Source organism: Erpetoichthys calabaricus, chromosome 18, assembly GCF_900747795.2.
Source record: "Erpetoichthys calabaricus chromosome 18, fErpCal1.3, whole genome shotgun sequence".
In the NCBI taxonomy this organism is placed as follows: domain Eukaryota; kingdom Metazoa; phylum Chordata; class Cladistia; order Polypteriformes; family Polypteridae; genus Erpetoichthys; species Erpetoichthys calabaricus.
The window spans coordinates 33,431,682-33,452,520 of NC_041411.2; the positions used below are offsets into that span (position 1 = coordinate 33,431,682).

Below are 20,839 nucleotides of genomic sequence, written 5' to 3' on the forward strand. Positions count from 1 at the left end.
GTAAAATAAAAGGTGAGCGCTTCTTTTCATCAATCAACATTCAAAAAAGACTTCTTAAAATCTTAGAAGCGCTCACCTTTTATTTTACGAGTGATGTATGAGAGACTTATTTTTTACTTCTTAGTACACTTTCAAATTAATATAAGTGTGGTTTCTAAAAAGTATTATACAGTATATATATATATATATCCATATTATTTTCAACTGTTTAGTCTTGGGTTTGTTTTAGTCTGCGGTGGGTTGGCACCCTGCCCGGGATTGGTTCCTGCCTTGTGCCCTGTGTTGGCTGGGATTGGCTCCAGCAGACCCCCGTGACCCTATGTTCGGATTCAGCGGGTTGGAAAATGGATGGATGGATGGTTTGTTTTAGTGCTATCCATTAATAGCGCCATCTATTGGTGAAATCTTGAACTATTCTTCATATGAAAATTTCATTTCTTAATTAACATGGATTAATTGATCAATTAGTGAAACTGATTATTGATTCATGTATTGTCATCGGAAGTGAGTAAGTATGCAAAATTTTAAGCCATTTGGACAATAGGAAGTAGGTTAAATATAGATTACAAGATTTGTACCAGCCAACAAACAGGTGAAGTTAATATAAATCATGGTAATAATAATAATAAAAAAATAAAGAAACCTTTGGAAAAATGCACATAAATGTTTAATTAAAAATAAATTCATAATTTTGTCTCGCATTTCTGATTGCATAAAAATTCTCCAAGAGCAAGGAAGCTCAGCTTTTTAAGCAGGAGATGTCCTGCAGAATGGACCCGAGCTGCAGTACCTGCAGACCCTGTCCACACACAGAGAGCACAGTTTTGTCACCATCTTCTTTCTGCCAAATTTCCAGGGAAGACACATCAGCCACATGGCTCAAACAGGCCTCCTGCCAGCTTAGACTGGCCTCTCTCACGCTCCACAGTACCACTCGCTGGTCCACCGAGGCAGAAACGAGAAAGTGGGGAGTGAGCCAGCGTGCTCCCGTGATTGGGGCAGCATGGGCAGAGACCACAGAAAATGTTCTGAGGAGCTGCAGGGGAGCCATTCTGTTGCTAATGTCCACAAGGCACACATGGAGGGAGTTGTCATCACTGCCACTAAGCACCAAGTACTGCCCAGGCACTTCTGTTTCCCCAACATCCAGGCAGTTCACACCACACTGGTGAGCAGACACCAGAAGGGAAGGAGCTGAAAAATAAAAAGGGGGCAGATGGAAGGAGATAAGAAATGAATAGATTCAAAAGATAACAGCACAGTTTGGCTGTCATGCTAACTGTTACAGAGGGGAATTTGGGATACATATGCACAAATTTACACACACACACGCTGATTAGCAGAGAACAGCAGGAAGACAGCTGAGGGAAAGGCAGAGTGGAGATGTAGCTGTGGGAAAGTGGATAAGCCAGCAGAACGTTGGCTGTCACCTTACTTGCTCAGAGGAGACTCATTCGGCACACACAGACACACGCTGCTGAATGGACAATGGCAAACAGGAAGCGAAAAGAGGAGCAGGACCAGATGGATGGGCTGGGGGTGTGAGCCAGCAGGACCGTGTGCTATCGTATACTCCCCTGGAGCAATTAGCAAACCCAGATATACATCTATGTCATGCATATACACATACGTACAAACTAAATTCAGTGTGGGATGCATTTCTTTTAGAAAGCAATGCCTCTCTCCAATTAATTTCAAAGGTCCTGTACAGTAAAATACATTGCATTTCACTTACTCAGCCACTGAGGGGCACTGCTGTCCTCATTCTCTTCTTTTGTGGCACTCTCTGAGATGTCCCAGATGGCAATATTACCATCTGTGGCCCCACTGCACAGAAACATTTGTCTGCCAAGACAGAGTGAGAGTATGAGCAAAGAATAAGAAATGCAAGTCCTGCGGTACAAGGCTTAAAAGACACTGAGGAATGACCAGCCATACTCCCACCTGCAATGTGTATCCCAACACTGGCTGAACACGGCCACACACAGCACGCAACGCTGGTGATAGAAAGATTCCCAAAGCAGCACTAGTCTCCGCTGCTCCTCCTGCAGCGAAAATGCCCTAATCAAGACAAACTATTAGTCTGTTGCAACAACACCCACTCGTCATTACCCAACAATGCCAAATATTCACATACTCACCTAACTGCTCCATCACTGCAGGCAGCCACCACAATGACACCGTCTCCCTTGCAATCTCCAGCTTCTACAACTGCAAGGCACATGTATCTGAGAAAAGAGGGAGAATTTTGGGCGAAGCTAGACAAGTGGGCTTCTAAAGGAAATGTGCAAATAGAGACTGACAACCATTAAAGTACAAAAGAAACAAAAAGTCTACACGCACAGTGCTCAGACTGCATTACACAGACAGACAAATAACCGCAAGTTAATGCACCTTCAAAGCACACTAGAATAGAAACAGCTAAAAGTCAAGAGCCTGCATAAAGAGTTGATGCTCAGTGCCTTACACACACACAACGCACTGGAGACTGAGTCTGCATACTCATACCGTGCCAGACATAGTGCCCGAGCCTATAAAAGGGGTGTCAAACTCCGATCCTGGCAGGCCCCCGTGGCTGCAGGTTTTCATTCCAGCCACTTTCTCAATGAAGAGCCAATTACCACTTTGAGTAGAACATACCATATTTCCTTTCTCTTCATTTTAATGAACTTGATTTTGAAGATTTACAATCCCTACTCTGCAGTGGGTTGGCACCCTGCTCGGGATTGGTTCCTGCCTTGTGCCCTGTGTTGGCTGGGATTGGCTCCAGCAGACCCCCGTGACCCTGTGTTCGGATTCAGCGGGTTGGAAAATGGATGGATGGATGGACAATCCCTACTTGTTTTCTTTTACTTAACCAGCTAACTCTGGGGTGTCAATCTCATTTCCTTGAGGGCCATCGTTTTCACCCCAGTCAGTTCCTTAATTGCAAGTTGATTGTTAATGACACAAACAATTTAATTCAATGACTTGCTATCATTGTGCCACACCAGAAAATTCTAAAACTGTTGGATTTTCTTTTTTCTGCCTGCCTGCCTGTTGCCTTGCTTTGTTTCTCTTTATTGTTTGGCTGCTGGAAAAAAAAAAACTAACAATTAAGGGGTCTGAATCTAAAAAAAACAAAAAAACAATAGCACTAAATTAAAGGCAAAATACTGTTTCATTAAGAGCAGTAACAGATAGATGCAGTGTAAACAAAAATTATTCACCCACTTGGATGTTTTCACATCTAATTGTTACCCAACATTGAATCACAGTGAATGTAATTTGGCTTTTTTGACACTGATCAACAGTAAAAGACTCTTTAATGCTAAAGTGAAAATGGACCTCTGTACCAATATCAAACATAAAATAATTTTATAATAAGTCGTTCACTAGAGATCATACATCTGGAGTTTCAATTGATGGTAGCATATGGAAAGTCCAACTTCCGAGTCAGTATTGTGGGCTAACCTACACCATGAAGACAAAAGAATACCACCCATTCCCTTAACTACTGGAAAAAGTGACTGAAAAGCAGGATGGCTAAAAGAAAATTCTTAGTCACTGACTAGAGTGTGGCACATCTGTAAATCTGCCTAGAGCAGGCCGGCAACAAAAACAGTGATCATGCAAATAGAAGACTAGTGAGGGACACCACCAAGAGACTTGATGATAACTCTGAAGGAGTGACAAGCAACGGTGGTGCAGCTTGGAGAGACTGTGCATACGACAACTTTTAAATGGGTACTTCGCTAGTCGTAGCTTCAGTGGAGAGTGGCAAAGAGAAAAAATGCATACAACGTCTCTGCTAGATTTTGCCAGAAGGCACATGGGAGACTCTAAAGTCAGCTGGAAGAAGGTTCTATGGTCTGATGAAACCAAAATGTAGTTTTTTGGCCATCAGAATAAATGGTATATTTAACACTGCACATTATCAAAAAAAAACAAAAAAAAACACACCATGCCCACTGTGAAGAATAGCAGATGCTGCGGGGACTGAAAGGCTTGTGAGAGTGGAGGAGAAAATGAATGCAGCAAGCTACAGAGAAATCTTGGAGCAAAATCAGATACAGTCTACAAGACACCTGAGCTTTGGAAGATTTTTTTTTTTTTCCTAGCAATACAATGATCCTGAACAGAAAGCCAAAGGTGCACAGGAATGGCTTTAAAACACCAATGTTAAAGTCCAGGGGTCTCATGTATGAACGGTGCGTATGCACAAAAATGTTCTATGCTCACTTCTTGATGTATAAAAACTAAACTTGGGAGTATAGCCACACACATTCTAACGCCAGCTCAATCCATTGCGTACGCAAGTTTTCAGCTCAGTTTTGCAAACTGGCAGCACCCAGTATCAAAGCAGTGCTGTTTCTGTGTGGTTTCCCTTTATTTTTTAGATTCACATCCCTGACATGGCTTTATCAAATACACTGAAATTAACCGCATATCGTTTATTAGTTTAAGGCATCGGATTGTAATCAACCTGTAACAATAAAATGACACACGGAATTACCAAACTACTCCAAATGCCATAGCTGCTTTAGCGTTGTTAATCTCGGTGCACCACTCGCAGTATTTTAACCCACTGCATCAGAGTGTGGAATCACAGCTCTACAGCAGCTGATCAGAAAGAGGATTATTGGGATACAGAATCTAGCACACGCTGCCTCAGACATGAGCACAGTCTATTTGAACTTCTTCCATATAGCAAACACTTCAGAGCCTTTCCTGGTGGGACCTGGCAGTTCAGGAGTAGTTTCATCAATATCTAAACACACTCAATCAGTCCATGAAGTGTTCCCAGTAGAACTGTTTGTACTTACAGTATAAGTACAATTACCTCACTTTAAACTTGCACTACAGTTGTAATATTGCACAACCTGAGCAACTTATTCTTACACATTGTATATTTTACATTTTTTTATTGTTATTATTATTATTATTATTAGTTATTATTATTATTGTTGTAGTTGTCATTTTATCATTTTATAGGGAAATACGTTTATGGAGGATTTGCATATTGAATCTCATTGTACCATACAATAACAATAAAGGAATTCAATTCAATTCAATAGAAGAGAGAGCGTATATACAGATGATGATGACTGGCTTCTAAATCAATTTAGATTTCCAAGCGCTATCTTCTTGGAGCTCTTGATATTTATTTTTAAGATGAAATGCAGTAAAGCATGTATATTACATTATACAGATAAATTTCTAACTTCATTGCAGTAGCAATGAGCTGCCGCCCCGTTTGGGGATTGTTCCTGCCTAGCAGTGTATGGTTGCTGTGACTGGCGCGACTCTGGATGGATAGAATGGATGGAATAATTAAACATGTACAATGAAGATATTTCAATGTTCCATAAACATTTTGAAGAATTGGCATTAGATATGGTTTTGCATTTATTAAAGAGCTTACTGTGTGGTGATTGGTTACTTGAAGAAAGAAAAGGAAGGACAGGAATTGGAGGTTAGTACGTTTTAAACAGACAGTACTGCTGTAATAAATTATTTAATCGATTTTCACACAGCAAGCATCTTGCAGGAGACAGGAACAATCTCTGGATAGGGGACAGCTCATCGCTACCACTGCGCCACTGTGCACTCATGTTTAATGCATACTTTAATTCCTATCATCCTGAAAATGATATCATGTATACATCTTAGTATTGAAATTGTTCAGAGAGCTGTAATATCATGAATATAATGTATTCACTGTCCTGTCGGTGTAAGAGAAAGCCCGTTTAAGAACCAAGTAATAATTAACACACAGAGTACATAGAAGAAAACATAGAATACAAAGCATTTAATGTGCTATTTTAGTTACGATGGGATTTGAGAAACTAGTAAATTAAACAATTTTGAAGTTGATGATGTTCTACTTTAATGACAAAATAAACTACGTGATTGAAGTGGACATTTTGACCTTTTTTTAACTGTGTCCCTATTTTTTTTTTCTTTTCTCAGTAACCTAATACGCTTCGTATGGCACTCAGACAGTGAGCAACGACTCACCTTTTTACAGCAATTTTAATATCTGACTACTTCTTTTTTATTTTGGGCAATGTGTGACTTTCTGAACTTGAACTTTCAAGTTTCTCCGCACTCTGTATCACTCGATCAACTTCCTTTCTTTGTTTATACCACTGCTTAAGCCAACAAATAGTGCATTTTCCTTGCCTCAACTCCACATTCGCTGAAATTCTTTTTTTCATGTGTTTTATCCAATGTCTTTTAACCGAACACTGAACAGAAAGGGCTATTTATATTGATTTGCATATTAAAATATGTGAAATACTGGGAGGAGTCAAGGTGGAGTGGTAGGCATGTGCACATGCGTTACATTTCATGCTGACCGGGATTTACAGTTAGGTCCATAAATATTTGGACAGAGACAACTTTTTTCTAATTTTGGTTCTGTACATTACCACAATTAATTTTAAATGAAACAACTCAGATGCAGTTTACGTGCAGACTTTCAGCTTTAATTCAGTGAGGTGAACAAAACGATTGCATAAAAATGTGAGGCAACTAAAGCATTTTTTTTAACACAATCCCTTCATTTCAGGGGCTCAAAGTAATTGGACAATTGACTCAAAGGCTATTTCATGGGCAGCTGTGGGCAAGTCCGTCTTTATGTCATTATCAATTGAGCAGATAAAAGGCCTGGAGTTGATTTGAGGTGTGGTGCTTGCATGTGGAAGATTTTGATGTGAACAGACAACATGCGGTCAAAGGAGCTCTCCATGCAGGTGAAAGAAGTCATACTTAAGCTGCAAAAACAGAAAAAAACCATCTGAGAAATTGCTACAATATTACAAGTGGCAAAATCTACAGTTTGGTACATCCTGAGAAAGAAAGCAAGCACTGGTGAACTCAGCAACGCAAAAAGACCTGGACATCCATGGAAGACAACAGTGGTGGATGATCGCAGAATCATTTCCATGGTGAAGAGAAACCACTTCACAACAGCCAACCAAGTGAACAACACTCTCCAGGGGGTAGGCGTATCGATATCCAAGTCTACCAGAAAGAGAAGACTACATGAAAGTAAATACAGAGGGTGTGCTGCAAGGTGCAAGCCACTCATAAGCCTCAAGAATAGAAAGGCTAGATTGGACTTTGCTAAAGAACATCTAAAAAAGCCAGCACAGTTCTGGAAAAACATTCTTTGGACAGATGAAACCAAGATCAACCTCTACCGGAATGAAGGCAAGAAAAAAGTATGGAGAAGGCGTGGAACAGCTCATTATCCAAAGCATAGCACATCATCTGTAAAACACAGTGGAGGCAGTGTGATGACTTGGGTGTGCATGGCTGCCAGTGGCACTGGGACACTAGTGTTTATTGATGATGTGACACTAGACAGAAGCAGCCGAATGAATTCTGTGGTGTTCAGAGACATACTGTCTGCTCAAATCCAGCTAAATGCAGTCAAATTGATTGGGCGGTGTTTCATGATACAGATGGACAATGACCCAAAACATACAGCCAAAGCAACCCAGGAGTTTATTAAAGCAAAGAAGTGGAAAATTCTTGAATGGCCAAGTCAGTCACCTGATCTTAACCCAATTGAGCATGCATTTCACTTGTTGAAGACTAAACTTCAGACAGAAAGGCCCACAAACAAACAGCAACTGAAAGCCGCTGCAGTAAAGTCCTGGCAGAGCATTAAAAAGAAGGAAACCCAGCATCTGGTGATGTCCATGAGTTCAAGACTCCGGGCTGTCATTGCCAGCAAAGGGTTTTCAACAAAGTATTAGAAATGAACATTTTATTTCCAGTTGTTTAATTTGTCCAATTACTTTTGAGCCCCTGAAATGAAGGGATTATGTTAAAAAAATGCTTTAGTTGCCTCACATTTTTATGCAATCGTTTTGTTCACCCCACTGAATTAAAGCTGAAAGTCTGCACTTCAACTGCATCTGAGTTGTTTCATTTAAAATTCATTATGGTAATATACAGAACCAAAATTAGAAAAAAGTTGTCTCTGTCCAAATATTTATGGACCTAACTGTATGTAACAGAAGAACATGGAAATTGGTGTACGCAGATTTTTACATCTGGATTTTTTTGTGAGTATGCACATTTCTGTTTTTGTCCATACACCATGTTTTAGTGTGAATTCTATGCACGGAATTATGCATGAGGCCCCAGAAGTGGCTGAGTTCGAGTCCAGATCTCAACCCAACTGAGAATTTCTAGCTGGTCATGAAAAAGGCAGTTCATTCACGGTTCCCATTCAACCTGACAGAGCTTGAGTGTTTTGTAAAGAAGAATGGAGAAAAACTGCAGTGCTCTGATGTGCAAAACCCATAGAGGCTCAAGACTGTCACGGCTCCCAAGGCATCTTAATAAACACTGACATGAAGGGGGTGAATATTTATTATTATTATTAACTATTTACTGTTTAATATGTGTCACTAATTCAGAGCCCTTTGCAGAGATCTGTGTTCACTTTGATATTACAGAGACTGTTTCTGTTGAACAGGGTGAAAAAAGCCAAAATAAACCCATTGTGATTCAATGTTGTGTAACAAAACTGCAGCACTGTAGATAGTAAGGCACATCTTTATTTTAGTTATGAATTAAGAAAATGGTTAGAAGGAAAACCTGCAATCACTGTAACCCTTTAGTATCTGAGTTTGACATCCATGGCCCTTACAGAATATGGACTTCACTAGACAGACTATTTTCAAGGACACCCGAGGGACTGCTTAAAGGATCGTCATACACAAACTGCACACAAAGGTCTATACATGTAATGTGCACAATATATCACACAAATGCACAGCAGACTACAAATGGTGGGCTAACCTTCCTAACTGGCTAAGTACACCAGAGAGATTAAACACAAGGCCCTGCATATGGAGTGCACTAAAAAGTACTTAAGAGATATATAAATAGCACAGGAGACAATGTCTTAATGAACTGCATACAGGCCTATACAGTATATGTAGCACACAGTAGACGGTGTCAATAAGAGAGACTACACACAAGCATCCAGATATGTACATATCCAGAAAGAATATCAGGAAGGCCCTGCCTTTAAAGTGTCAGTGTAATGCACAGTGGTCTTAGGAATTTCACTGTAGTAACATCATATAGTAACATCAATACACAGAACACACTTGAGAGATTTCCTGTGACAGCCTATACATGCAGAAAGCAGAATATAAATCGTAAGCAAGTGCTTGCACACAGACCTCAGTATAGAAACTATGTACTTTGCACAGAGTGCAATATAGACTGAGTGCTCTACATGTGCTAGACAGGCTGTATTCTAGAGATTGCATTTGCAGACAGTGATAAGAGTCTTCACAAAAATGCACAGTGACAAGAAGCAAGGGTTTGCTTTGAAAAAGAGAGACTGTGCAAAAAGACCCATACCCAGAGTGTGTATTAAAGATCATCTACAAGGGTTAACATTTGTGGTGCATAAGAGTGACTGCATAAAATGGCCTGTGATTAGAGTGCAGGCTATTACTGGATGGTAAACTGAAAACGTGACCTCACACTGAGACAAGGTAAACTAAATACTACTCAAGGCAGCATGCAAGTAGACAGCGTATTTGATAAGACTGTCCTTATTTTTAAATGTGCTTTATTTAATAATAAACTAGACGAAACACAAGGGTCTGCCTACAATATACCCTGAAGATTACACACATAAGAACAGAATTGGGGATTAAGTACAGAATAAAAAAAACGAACCTTTTGAAAATATTGTAATGCATATTTCCATCATTTAGTTCTAAGTTAGGAAGTGTTTCATCATGAAAAAACAATGTACAATACTATATATGCAACAGGAGGAGATTATGGTAGCCTATAATAGTGAACTCTGTTATTAGCAATCAAAAATGCTAGCCGTTTTTATTAATTGCAACAATTAATTGGATTAAGAGACCCCAGTTCCTCCTGGCCAGTCCAAAAAGGGAGCCACAGCTGACACCAGTCACAGCAGTAACAGGCAAAACATTTTCCACTGACATTCCGGCTTTTTCTTTACCATGTTAGGAGTTTTTGTTTTCATTGACACAGTTGACTTGTTTTAGAGACTAAACTAGCAGTATCTTCTTATATAATATGCTACCGTGGCCGTTCGTTTGTCTGTCCAGGATTTTAAATTACCTGTAGCTCGCATACCGTTTGACCAATTGACCTGAAATCAGGTATACATATACTATGTGACGTCTACTATCCGCTTTCAGGGTGATGACTGACCTCCAAGGTTATTCCTCTTTTTATTTTTATTTTATTGTAGAATCAACTCTCGGCAGCAGCCAGCAGGGCAGCCATCCGGTGCATGCGTACGGGCACCGTTCTCATTCCCTACCACCTTCGCTGTCACTTCCCCTACCTCTTCATATCTTAAATCATTCTTGAGGCAGATTGAAGACTTAAGTGCCAGCTTAAGTGAAAAATTAAAGAAAACATACTAAGTAATTGTAACACAAACACTAATCATTTTTATCGTGAAAAGATGCCGACGAAAGAAGAGAAGAAGCGGGCCGCTAGGGTGGAGAAAAGAAGAGCTACTCAGGAAGCAGCAAGCACATCAACCTCTGAGCAAACAAATACTAAATGTACAAAGAAAGAGGATGAAAACTAGGAATGCTCAAGTCAAGTGTATTCACTGCACGTTATTGTGCAGTGCGCTGTTAATAATGCAGGAACACAATTTGTAAGACATGCTACATTTACATGAAAAAACAGCACAAACACAGTGGTGCAGTGTTAAATGATGTGACCTGTAGAGAATTTGGTTAGAATAATCCACTGTGGGCAATGTCTTTGTAACGTCTCCATTTTTCTCCTTGCACCTCTGATTTTTTTCCCCCAGGTAATCTGGTTGCCCTGTCCTAAACATGTACAAGTTTGGTTAAACTGCAACTCTAAATTAACCCCATGTGTTTCCATGGGAGTACGAGTATAACAGCTAGTAGTGCACAGAGCTTGAAACTTTTACAGAGCAGCAGGAAAGCCAAAAACACAATACAGCTAATTGGCACCGTGAAGAGAAAATGTATCTGCATGAGGCTGAACTACTCTCTATAATTTGATTAGTTAAGAATTCTTACTGTATATTCATTCTTATTATAAAGTTAGTAAACTGTTTTGTGTTTTTTGGTCCAGAGAATGATATTTTTCCAGTTCAGTTATTCTGCTCAGGGGATATTGTTTAATTCCTACTGATTATCATGTAGCTACAGAGTAAACGATGAACAAATCTACTACCTACCTGGTCTCTGGGTCCATTTTTATGGTCTTGTGTCTGTTTTTCTTGCGGTCCCAATGTTCATCCAGTCGATGCATAGCCAAATGAACCACTTGACAGGTCAGGGCTTTCCGCCGGCCATCCCAGCCAATCGTAACTCGGTAGGAATGGAGCTCGGCCCTCCCACCAGCTGACACAAACAGTGATGAGAGTGTCTCGGGATGCTGGTTGGCTGGCACAGTTTTCCCTGGGTGTATTTTGGCAAGAGCTCGCACACTTGAGATGTGGTCTGTAAGTGAGGCAAGAGGACTAATTTGACCCCGAGATGGTTGAAGAGACAGCACTGAGATAGTTGTGTCTTCGCTACTGGTAACTAAGATATCCACAGCTTCACCAGCAGCTGCCACACATCCTAGATGGCACAGGCAGGTGATCTTACTGCCATGAAGTCCTGCTTTGGTGACTGCCTGGTGACTGCTGCCTGGATTAAAGCGAGTGCCATGGTACATATAAACAGCACCCTGCTTGATATATGCAAAACTGTCTTGGACCAGTGAGCCACTTGCCATGCTGCAAGAGTAAGTCCAGGACCTGTGGCCACCACCACAAGGAACAGTTAGAAGTGTTTCTTTGGCCACAAAGTCCCACAAGATAAAATCAGTTGAGTGAAAGCCCATCACCAGCGGCCCCTTGCCCCATTCCAACCCTGGTGCCTGAAAAAGCAGCCGCTCAATCCACTCCATACTGGGACCTAATCTCAGCACTCTTAGGACCTCAAAAATGGGCCCACCTTCAGGCATGTCCCGCACACTGAGGATGCGAAAACAACCATCTCGTCCACTGCTATAGACCTGTCCATCCCACACCTCCACAGATGTTACTCCCTGCTTTCCATGTAGCCCAAAGAGGAAAGAGATGGCTTCGAAAGTGCCCAGAACAGCATCATTTCTCATGTCGTTATAGAGCAGCACTGACCCACGACGGTCCCCGCACACCCACATGTTCCGTTCTGGTAAGTATCTCACCCCTGTAAGCCACCTCTGCCTGCATGATGGAAGCAAGAGAATCCCACACTGGAAGACCTTAAGAGGGGTGTTCTTCAGGGTGTCTAGCACCTGCCAACAATACACCTGTCCATCTGACGCAGACACAAACAGCATGCGGGAGTGGTCAAGACAGGGCCCCCAGCACAAGTTGTGAATCTTTCCCTTGGCTTTTTTCAATTCTTCCACAACATCTGGATGGCTAAGGGAAAAAACCTTCACTCGTCCACATATAGAGCCCACAGCACAGTATTCAGCCTGCATGTGGCTGGCACCAGACATATCAAGGTTAGAGCTCAGTTCAAGTATGCTGTATGACTGAAAATCAGGATCTTCTGTAAGGAGCTGCCAGGAATTAACTTCACCAGGCGCTCCCAAAATACTGCTGTAGATGCTCCCCATGTCTGTCATCACCAACATTTGCCGCCCACGCTCTGCCAGGCGAACAATTTTTGGACTCCCATGACCGTCAAACTGAAGTCTGATCAGCCACTTGTCCTTTGTCTCCACCTCAACATGATCTTTCTCCTCTCTGTCTATCCTCCACTGCCTAATTCCTCCATCTGCTCCCCCGGTGGCAACCCAGTGCACACCTTCTAAGGCCTGTCGTACTGCCAATGCCCTGATCCCTTTACCCCGGTGGCCCTCCAGCTTTTGCAGGACTTTCCCATGATGGCAGTCCCACAGCAGACAGGCACCGTCTTCTCCAATACTGAGTAGTTTATCTGCCAAGAAGCGTATGGCCCAAACACGAGCCTGGTGGCCATATAAAATGTGAAGACACATAGGCTGGTAACAGGACTCTATACTGGGCTTCCAAAAAGTTTCATCCACTGTCAGGTCTCCAACTTTCCACAGCCGCACACTGCGGTCATCAGATGCAGATGCCAGAAATCCACAGTCTGACTGGTAGGCTAAACCAAAGATTACTCCATGGTGCCCCTCAATTCTTTTCTCTGCCCTTGCTCTGCCTTCTTCATTTTTTAATCCACAGTTTCCTGGCCTCCACAAGATCAGCTGGTTAAACACAGTTCCAGACACTAGTACAAGGTGGTCCCATTCATGCCCCACAAACAGGGCAGAATACAAAATACATTTCTCCTCACAGTGTACTTCTTGAATTTCCCTTCCTGCTACTGGGTCAATGAGTAGCACGGAGTTATGTGCCAAAGCTACCGCCAACAAACCTTGACAAGTGGATGTGTTTGGCAGGAAATGTTTCAGCCAGCAGACATCCCAGATCCAATCTTTCAGCTCCCTGAGTGGAGACAAGTCCTGAAGAACAGACCTCTCTTCTTGATAGCTTCTCAACTCCAATACTTGCAGTTCTTTACCTCCAAATACAGCTAGCTCTGTTTTGACTGGTGCCAACACCTGCTGTGGTGCAAGTCGAATCCCATGAATATGGTGACGGGCCAGCACTCTGCGAGACACATGGCATGCTGGGGAATCCAGCTGGTTGACTGTCAAATAAGGTCCTTCACCTGAGAAAAAAAGACAACAGTATTAGGTGGGATCACTTAATATGATATTCAAGGGGAACTGAGGCAATGTGTCATGCAGAACACCTCACCAGAAAGAAGGATATCTTCTCCCACAAACTCAAGAGCAGTGACTGGACCAGCTAACAAAATTGTCTCCATCTCTGAAGAAAGACATCCAAAAACCTGAAAAAGTGAAAGCAATGAATTATTCAGGTCACTTACTGTATACATGTAAGACAAGAAGGTGCTTACTTATTTAAGACATTGGTCTGCACAGAGGGAGAACCAAGAACGCCATATGTGAATGGAGGACAATTTCAAGGGGCGATCCGGGCCCAGGGTGAGACTGATGGCGCAGGATGAGTGTTGTGGGATTCTTGTAACTGATGATGTAGTTAATGCAGATGGATGGACCTCCAGTTGTGAATAATGCATCTGGTCTCTGCCTAATTTTAGATGTCCATCTTATTAAAATATTTAAACATGTACGTAATTATATTATTCCACTTGTGTATGGAGAAATTCTGGATTGTGGAGAGGGGATTGGCCAGAGAGAGGCCGCCAGAGCATGATGCCCAGGGTGGCTGGCCACTTCACACAACCCTTCTGAGATAACTCTGTGTAAATGGACAGAAAACATCACTGCCTTCATCAAATGAAAGCAGCCTATGACACAGTGGACCATGGAGTTCTGTTAAAATGGCTTGCGGATGAAGTAGGCACTCAAGGCTGTGCATTGAAATAATTCAAGTCCTACCTTAAAGGTAGATCTGTGTCTGTCAACATCGATGGGAATTTCTCTCAGTCAGCTCCTCTCACACAAGGCGTCCTACAAGGTTCTATCCTGGCTCCCTTTCTATTTTCCCTTTATCTGGTCCCCTTGAAGGCCATCTTTTACAAACATGATGTTGCATATCATTGTTATGCTGATGATACGTAGCTGTACCTCAAAGTTTGTCCTGACATCACTTCATCCGTAAAAAAGCTGTTGAAATGCTTTGAGGATATTAAATATTGGATGGCACAAAATTTCTTACAATTAAGCGAAAATAAAACAGAGGTAATTATTTTTGGTCCTACCACATCTGCAGTTGAACTCGGTATGCACTTAGGACCTTTGGCAGCAATGATTCATAATGATGTCAGAAACCAAGGTATCATCTTCGAGTCGTCACTAAGTTTTGAAAAACAAATCTCCATGGTAGTAAAGTCCAGTTTTTACCAACTGAGGCAAATTTCTAAACCAAAATCCTTTCTTTCACGCAGGACTTGGAAACAGCCATTCATGACTTTATTACATCTTGGCTAGATTATTGTAATTCCATATATGTGGGACTGCCTAAATCTGCTATGTTGTGCCTTCAGCTGGTTCAAAAGGCTGCAGCGAGATTCTTAATTTGGTCAAGAAAAAAGGATCATATCTCCCCCATGTTAGCTTCTCTCCACTGGCTACCGGTGAGGTGTCGCAGTGATTTTAAAATCTTGTTGTTTGTTTTTAAAACGTTGCATGGTCTCACTCCAAAATACATATGTGACCTCCTTCACCCCTATGTGGCACCAAGAGCATTGAGGTCACCTGGACAACTTACTCCTTGTAGTGCCAAGATCTCAGCTAAAGTCTACAGGAGACAGAGCTTTCTCAGTTATTGCTCCTAGGCTTTGGAAGAATTTGCCTTTTCACATCAGGTCTTCATCCTCTTTCAAGGTTTTTAAAAGTTCGCTTAAGACCTACGATGATAAGGAATTCATACAAAACATATTTGCATCCATCCCCAATGTGAACACTCATAAAATTAAAATGGCCAGGGACTTTAATTGTGTTTTAAATCCACTCTTAGATAGGACTCCTGTCAAAGGGGGGACGACATCTAACACTGCAAAGATAATTACACAGTTTATAACTGACCACAACTTATCAGACCCCTGAAGGTTTCTAAACCAAAACTCAAGAACATATTCTTTCTACTCACCAGTACATCATTGCTACTCAAGAATATATTATTTCTTTATAGATAATAATTTCTTGCCTACGATTATATCTTGCAAGTACGATGCTATTATTGTTTCCGACCATGCACCTCTGATCTTGGAGCTAAAATTACTATGCCCCACACACTCACCTCGCAGATGGCGTCTTAACTGGCTTCTATTAGCAGATGAGAACTGTACAGAATTTATATCCAAACAAATCAGTTTCTTTCTAGAGACAAACACATCCTCAGAGGCCTCTGCAGGAATACTCTGCGAAACTCTGAAGGCCTTCTTAAGAGGACAGATTATTTCATATCTTTCCCACAGGAATAAATTAGAAACCAAGAAAGTATCAGAACTAAAAAACAAAATTACTAGAATAGATGAAGAACATGCCAGGCTTCCAAGCGAGGCTGTACATAGGAAAAGGCAGGCTCTACATTCAGAACTCAACCTCCTGACAACTAAAGAAATTGAACAACTAATTTATAAATCCAGACATCATTACTATGAACATGGAGAGAAAGATAATAAGCTTTTAGCTCAACAAATCCATAAGCAAGAAATTCACAATGCAATCCCAGTAATCACCAACACGAATGGAGACGAAATCATTGACCATAAAAATATAATGTACACATTTAGAGACTACTATAAATCCTTATATTCTACTGAGTTCAAAGAAGACAACACACAATCTAATGCATTTCTGGATACATTACAGTTACCACAAATAGATACTTTTAATGCAGAGGAACTGGATAAACCTCTGGCGCTATCAGAATTACTAGATACTATAAAGTCACTTCAAGGTAGGAAAGCAGCAGGCCCTGATGGCTACCCTGCAGAATTTTATAAGAAATTCTCCGCTTAGCTAGCTCCCCTCCTATTAGCAACATTTACAGAAGCTAGAGACAATCAAATTTTACCTCAAACTTTTCGCCAAGCATTAATCACCATTTTCCCTAAACAAAATAAGGACTTATTACAATGTGCATCATACAGACCAATTTCACTTCTGAATAATGATGTTAAGATACTCTCAAAAATCACAGTTAAAAGGATGGAGAAAGTGCTGCCGATGCACTTGAGCAATGCAGAGACTTCACTCGAGCTCCATATGCACAAAGCATACAATTATACAACTCAAAGTTACATATCGAGCACATCTGTCTCGCCTAAAACTGTCCAAAATGTTTCCAGGGCAAGATTCAACCTGCGAACGCTGCAATCAAGTCCCAGCCTCACTGAGTCACATGTTCTGGGCCTGCACCAAATTAACATCATTTTAGACCAAAATTTTTAAGTGCCTTTCAGACAGGTTTGATGTCACAATCCCTCCTAACCCATGAACAGCTGTGTTTGGTGTTCTTCCAGATGGTTTTAAAGTGGAGAAGGACAAACAAACTATGATTGCATTCACTACACTTTTGGCACGCAGACTTATTTTGCTGAACTGGAAGAATCCTCACTCTCCTCTTTTAAGTCAGTGGGTAACTATTATACTATTTGAAATTGGAAAAAATCAAATATACAGTTAGAGGTTCTGTACAGAATGTTTTTAAAACCTGGCAGGATATAATCAATAAAATTTTAGAATAAGCTCTTAAAGCACCGAGGAAGCAATTATCTCCGCATCTCTTTTTCCATTCATCTCTACTGGCCTATTAAACTCATCAGTTTAGGTATGTTTACAAGCCTTAAGTTTTACTCTGTTGGCCATGCTCTCTCTCTCTGGGGTGGGGGTCGACTTGTTTTCTTTGTTTTTTTTTTTTTAATCCTATTATTTTTAAAAAATTGATTGATTTGTATGTATTATTACAAAAAAATATATAACAAAAAAAGTACTTGCTTTCTTCCAACTTTCACTGTGTATAAAGGGATTGTGGTGGATGTTATAACTGGTTGCTTTATTAATCTACTTCTGCATGATTGTTCGCATTGTGTTTATTTTAATTCTTCTTTGTACAGCACTTTGGTGCAACCTCTGTTGTTTTAACACTAGAATCCCTGCAGCCTACGAAAAAACTCGTAATCCCGGCCCACCTTAAATCCCTTTGCACCTCTCAATCAGCGTCTTTTGTTTTGTAAATGTGTCAATCAGCAGAAGCAACAAGCAGCCTGCTATCCCATAGGCCCCCCAACCCCCCCCAGGGCACCTTATCTGTGTGTGAGGTGCCTGGTGTTGAACAGGGTAAAAAATATATCGTCATTTGGAATACATACATCTCATGTGTGTTCTGTGTCTACAGCGATCTGTATAAATGTAGGATGAAATGCGAGGCAGGAATTGTTGAAAACATAACTAAAAGAGAAACGGTTTTCATGTTTTAGTAATAATTGACAAAATGAAGACATGAAGTGTATAATGTGTGAAGACTGAAACATCTTCTGCGGTGGGTTGGCACCCTGCCCAGGATTGTTTCCTGCCTTGTGCCCTGTGTTGGCTGGGATTGGCTCCAGCAGACCCCCGTGACCCTGTGTTCGGATTCAGCGGGTTGGAAAATGGATGGATGGATGGATGAAACATCTTGATGATAATATGATGATGAAGAGTATGCTAAAAGAATGGTTACATGAGAGCAGAGAAATTGATAGAGGGAGTGTAGATAATGGAAGGGACACTTGTATTTTAGGCAGCAATAATGACAAGTCAAGCAAAATGACACCTTTCATGGGCTAAATAAAAAGATTACAATATGCAACATTTCGAGGCATTACATCTTGCCTTGCCTGAAGAAGGAGCCTGAGTTGCCTGCATATTCTAATCCTTTGAGTTAGCCAATAAAAGGTGATGTTTTGCTTGACTTCTCACTACATCCATAATGGCTAACACAGTACAATACCGTAGTACTACAGGCAGCAATAAAAAAGGAGTCAACATTTAAAAAACACATATTTCCTTCTTACCTTAACCCACATATTTCAGCTAGTACACTATATAAAATACTTTTAAATGAACACGGAATGACCGGCCTGCATAAATGGACTTAATTTGCCAGGTACTGTCAATTATGTAAAATGTGGGGAAAAAAACCGAGGAGGCTGTGAATCTGTGTGTTATTGTTCTGCAAGTTTTTCTGGAACAGCGTCTTGGTATGTTACTTCTACACCCATTCTGGGTGTGATGTTGTAGTGAGTGTTTCTGCACAATACACACTCCTCCAAACTAAGAAGAATCTGCTCATCGTTATTATATCCATAGATTATATTAAATAAATGTATTAATATTCCTTTGTTTTTCCCATTCAGTTCCATTCTCAAACCCACTTAATTCAGTTCACAGAGATCTCGCTCAAGTACTCAGGCAGTATCGGGAGCCTGGCGGGAACTTATTTATAAATTCCTTATAAACACGTTTAATTGAATCACATTCGCAAAACCGATTCAATGACGTTCTCTGTGAATTGCATTCGTCTTAGCATATGGTCTATGAGTTCGTGAGTTTCCGAATAAAGCGCATACGCTTCACTATAGACTATATGCGTTGCGGCGTATAATCTAGACGTTTCACGATACAATGCATTTACTTCAGTATACAATATACTGTATGTGTGTGATCTACAGCGTGTATGCACTTCCGTATATGGTGTGTTTCAGTTTACAATTTAAACGTTTCCCTATACTGTATAGGCCTAATATAAACGTTTTAATATGCAACCTATCGTTTTACTAAAGTGTTTTTTTTTCCATTTCAGAAGAGTGAATGCACAGTCAAAAACGATCCATGCCTCAAACAACACCGCATTGTCTACGTTGTATTTGATCGTACGCTATGCATAAATGACATATTAGCGAAGTGTCGCCCAAACACAAATATAGGAACCACTCTGACGCTACATGAAACGTGGATATCCTTACAACTACATCCAAATAAGAGCCACTATATTGTAGCCGTACTACATTTCCCAAGATGCCGAATGCATATTTCCGGGCACGTGACAACTAACTCGTACTTTTAGAGCGTCAACGGCTCATTCTCAGGCATTGTACTTACGATTTCACCAACTCCAGGCGACTTATTAGTTTCTCATACCAGTATTCAGCTTTTTACCGAAATCACATTCTTAACCAAAGAACACACATCCCCTTCATATTCACAACAGACGTGACGAGAACATGCGGTCACGAAGTAGGAAATGCTTAATAAAGCCCGCCCACCAGACGTGCCTGTGTTGCAGTGTGATTTGTCCGGGGACGTTTTCTGCGCAGCTTGGCCAATTGCCTGAAAGAGCTACGCAGATTCTTGGAAATATGCATTCTACAAGAACTCACATAGAACTGTGGACAAAGGTGAACATTTATAGTTCCGAGTTCATGCTGAAGTGATGTAATACGCTTTAAAAGAAAACTAATTGAGTGTTTTGGTAAATGTACAGAGGTATTACAATTATAAATTTGATAAAAAATTATATGCACTAGAAAGGGCCTGCTTCAGACAAATAAACAATAAATTGATTATTGGTAGAAATGGAAGAAATAATGTGGGAATCATGTTACTATTAAATGAATTGGGCCAGTGAGAAAACAGTGTACATATGAATAATGGAAAAGTATACACTAAACGTTAAAAATGTGGGCTTAAGTATTAAAAAGTGAGTTGTGGAACACTACAGTGCAAATAGTATACAGTAATCCCTCCTCCATCGCGGGGGTTGCGTTCCAGAGCCACCCGCGAAATAAGAAAATCCGCGAAGTAGAAACCATATGTTTATATGGTTATTTTTATATTGTCATGCTTGGGTCACAGATTTGCGCAGAAACACAGGAGGTTGTAGAGAGACAGGAACGTTATTCAAACACTGCAAACAAACATTTGTCTCTTTTTCAAAAGTATAAACTGTGCTCCATGACAAGACAGAGATGACAGTTCTGTCTCACAATTAAAAGAATGCAAACATATCTTCCTCTTCAAAGGAGTGCGTGTCAGGAGCACAGAATGTCACATAGATAGAGAAAACAATCTCTAGCAAACAAATCAATAGGGCTGTTTGGCTTTTAAGTATGCGAAGCACCGAGGCACAAAGCTGTTGAAGGCGGCAGCTCACACCCCCTCCGTCAGGAGCAGGGAGGGAGAGAGAGAGAGAGAGAGAGAGAGACAGAGTTTGTTTTTCAGTCAAAAATCAATACGTGCC

At 40.8% G+C, this 20,839-nt stretch overlaps 1 protein-coding gene across 1 annotated transcript; it reads right to left on the minus strand.

The window, feature by feature from the left end:
- Positions 1 to 614: 614 nt before the first annotated feature.
- Positions 615 to 19,853, minus strand: wdr6 (WD repeat domain 6). The gene is made up of 7 exons (XM_028825511.2): positions 19,702 to 19,853; positions 13,823 to 13,916; positions 11,231 to 13,733; positions 2,142 to 2,228; positions 1,945 to 2,061; positions 1,736 to 1,845; positions 615 to 1,194 (listed from the first exon to the last, which is right to left on the minus strand). Exons 2-7 carry the CDS (start codon positions 13,890 to 13,892, stop codon positions 740 to 742), a joined length of 3,342 nt encoding a protein of 1,113 aa, XP_028681344.2. The 5' UTR covers positions 13,893 to 13,916; positions 19,702 to 19,853; the 3' UTR covers positions 615 to 739.
- Between the last annotated feature and the right edge of the window lie 986 nt (positions 19,854 to 20,839).

Bases quoted from the DNA above. Each gene is read 5' to 3' on its own strand.
- wdr6 (XM_028825511.2), bottom strand. From the start codon at position 13,892: ATGGAGACAATTTTGTTAGCTGGTCCAGTCACTGCTCTTGAGTTTGTG. The intron at 13,734-13,822 runs GTGAGGTGTTCT...TTTTTTTCTCAG, and splicing joins AGAAGATATCCTTCTTTCTG to GTGAAGGACCTTATTTGACA. The intron at 2,229-11,230 runs GTAGGTAGTAGA...CTCTTTTCTCAG, and splicing joins AAAATGGACCCAGAGACCAG to ATACATGTGCCTTGCAGTTG.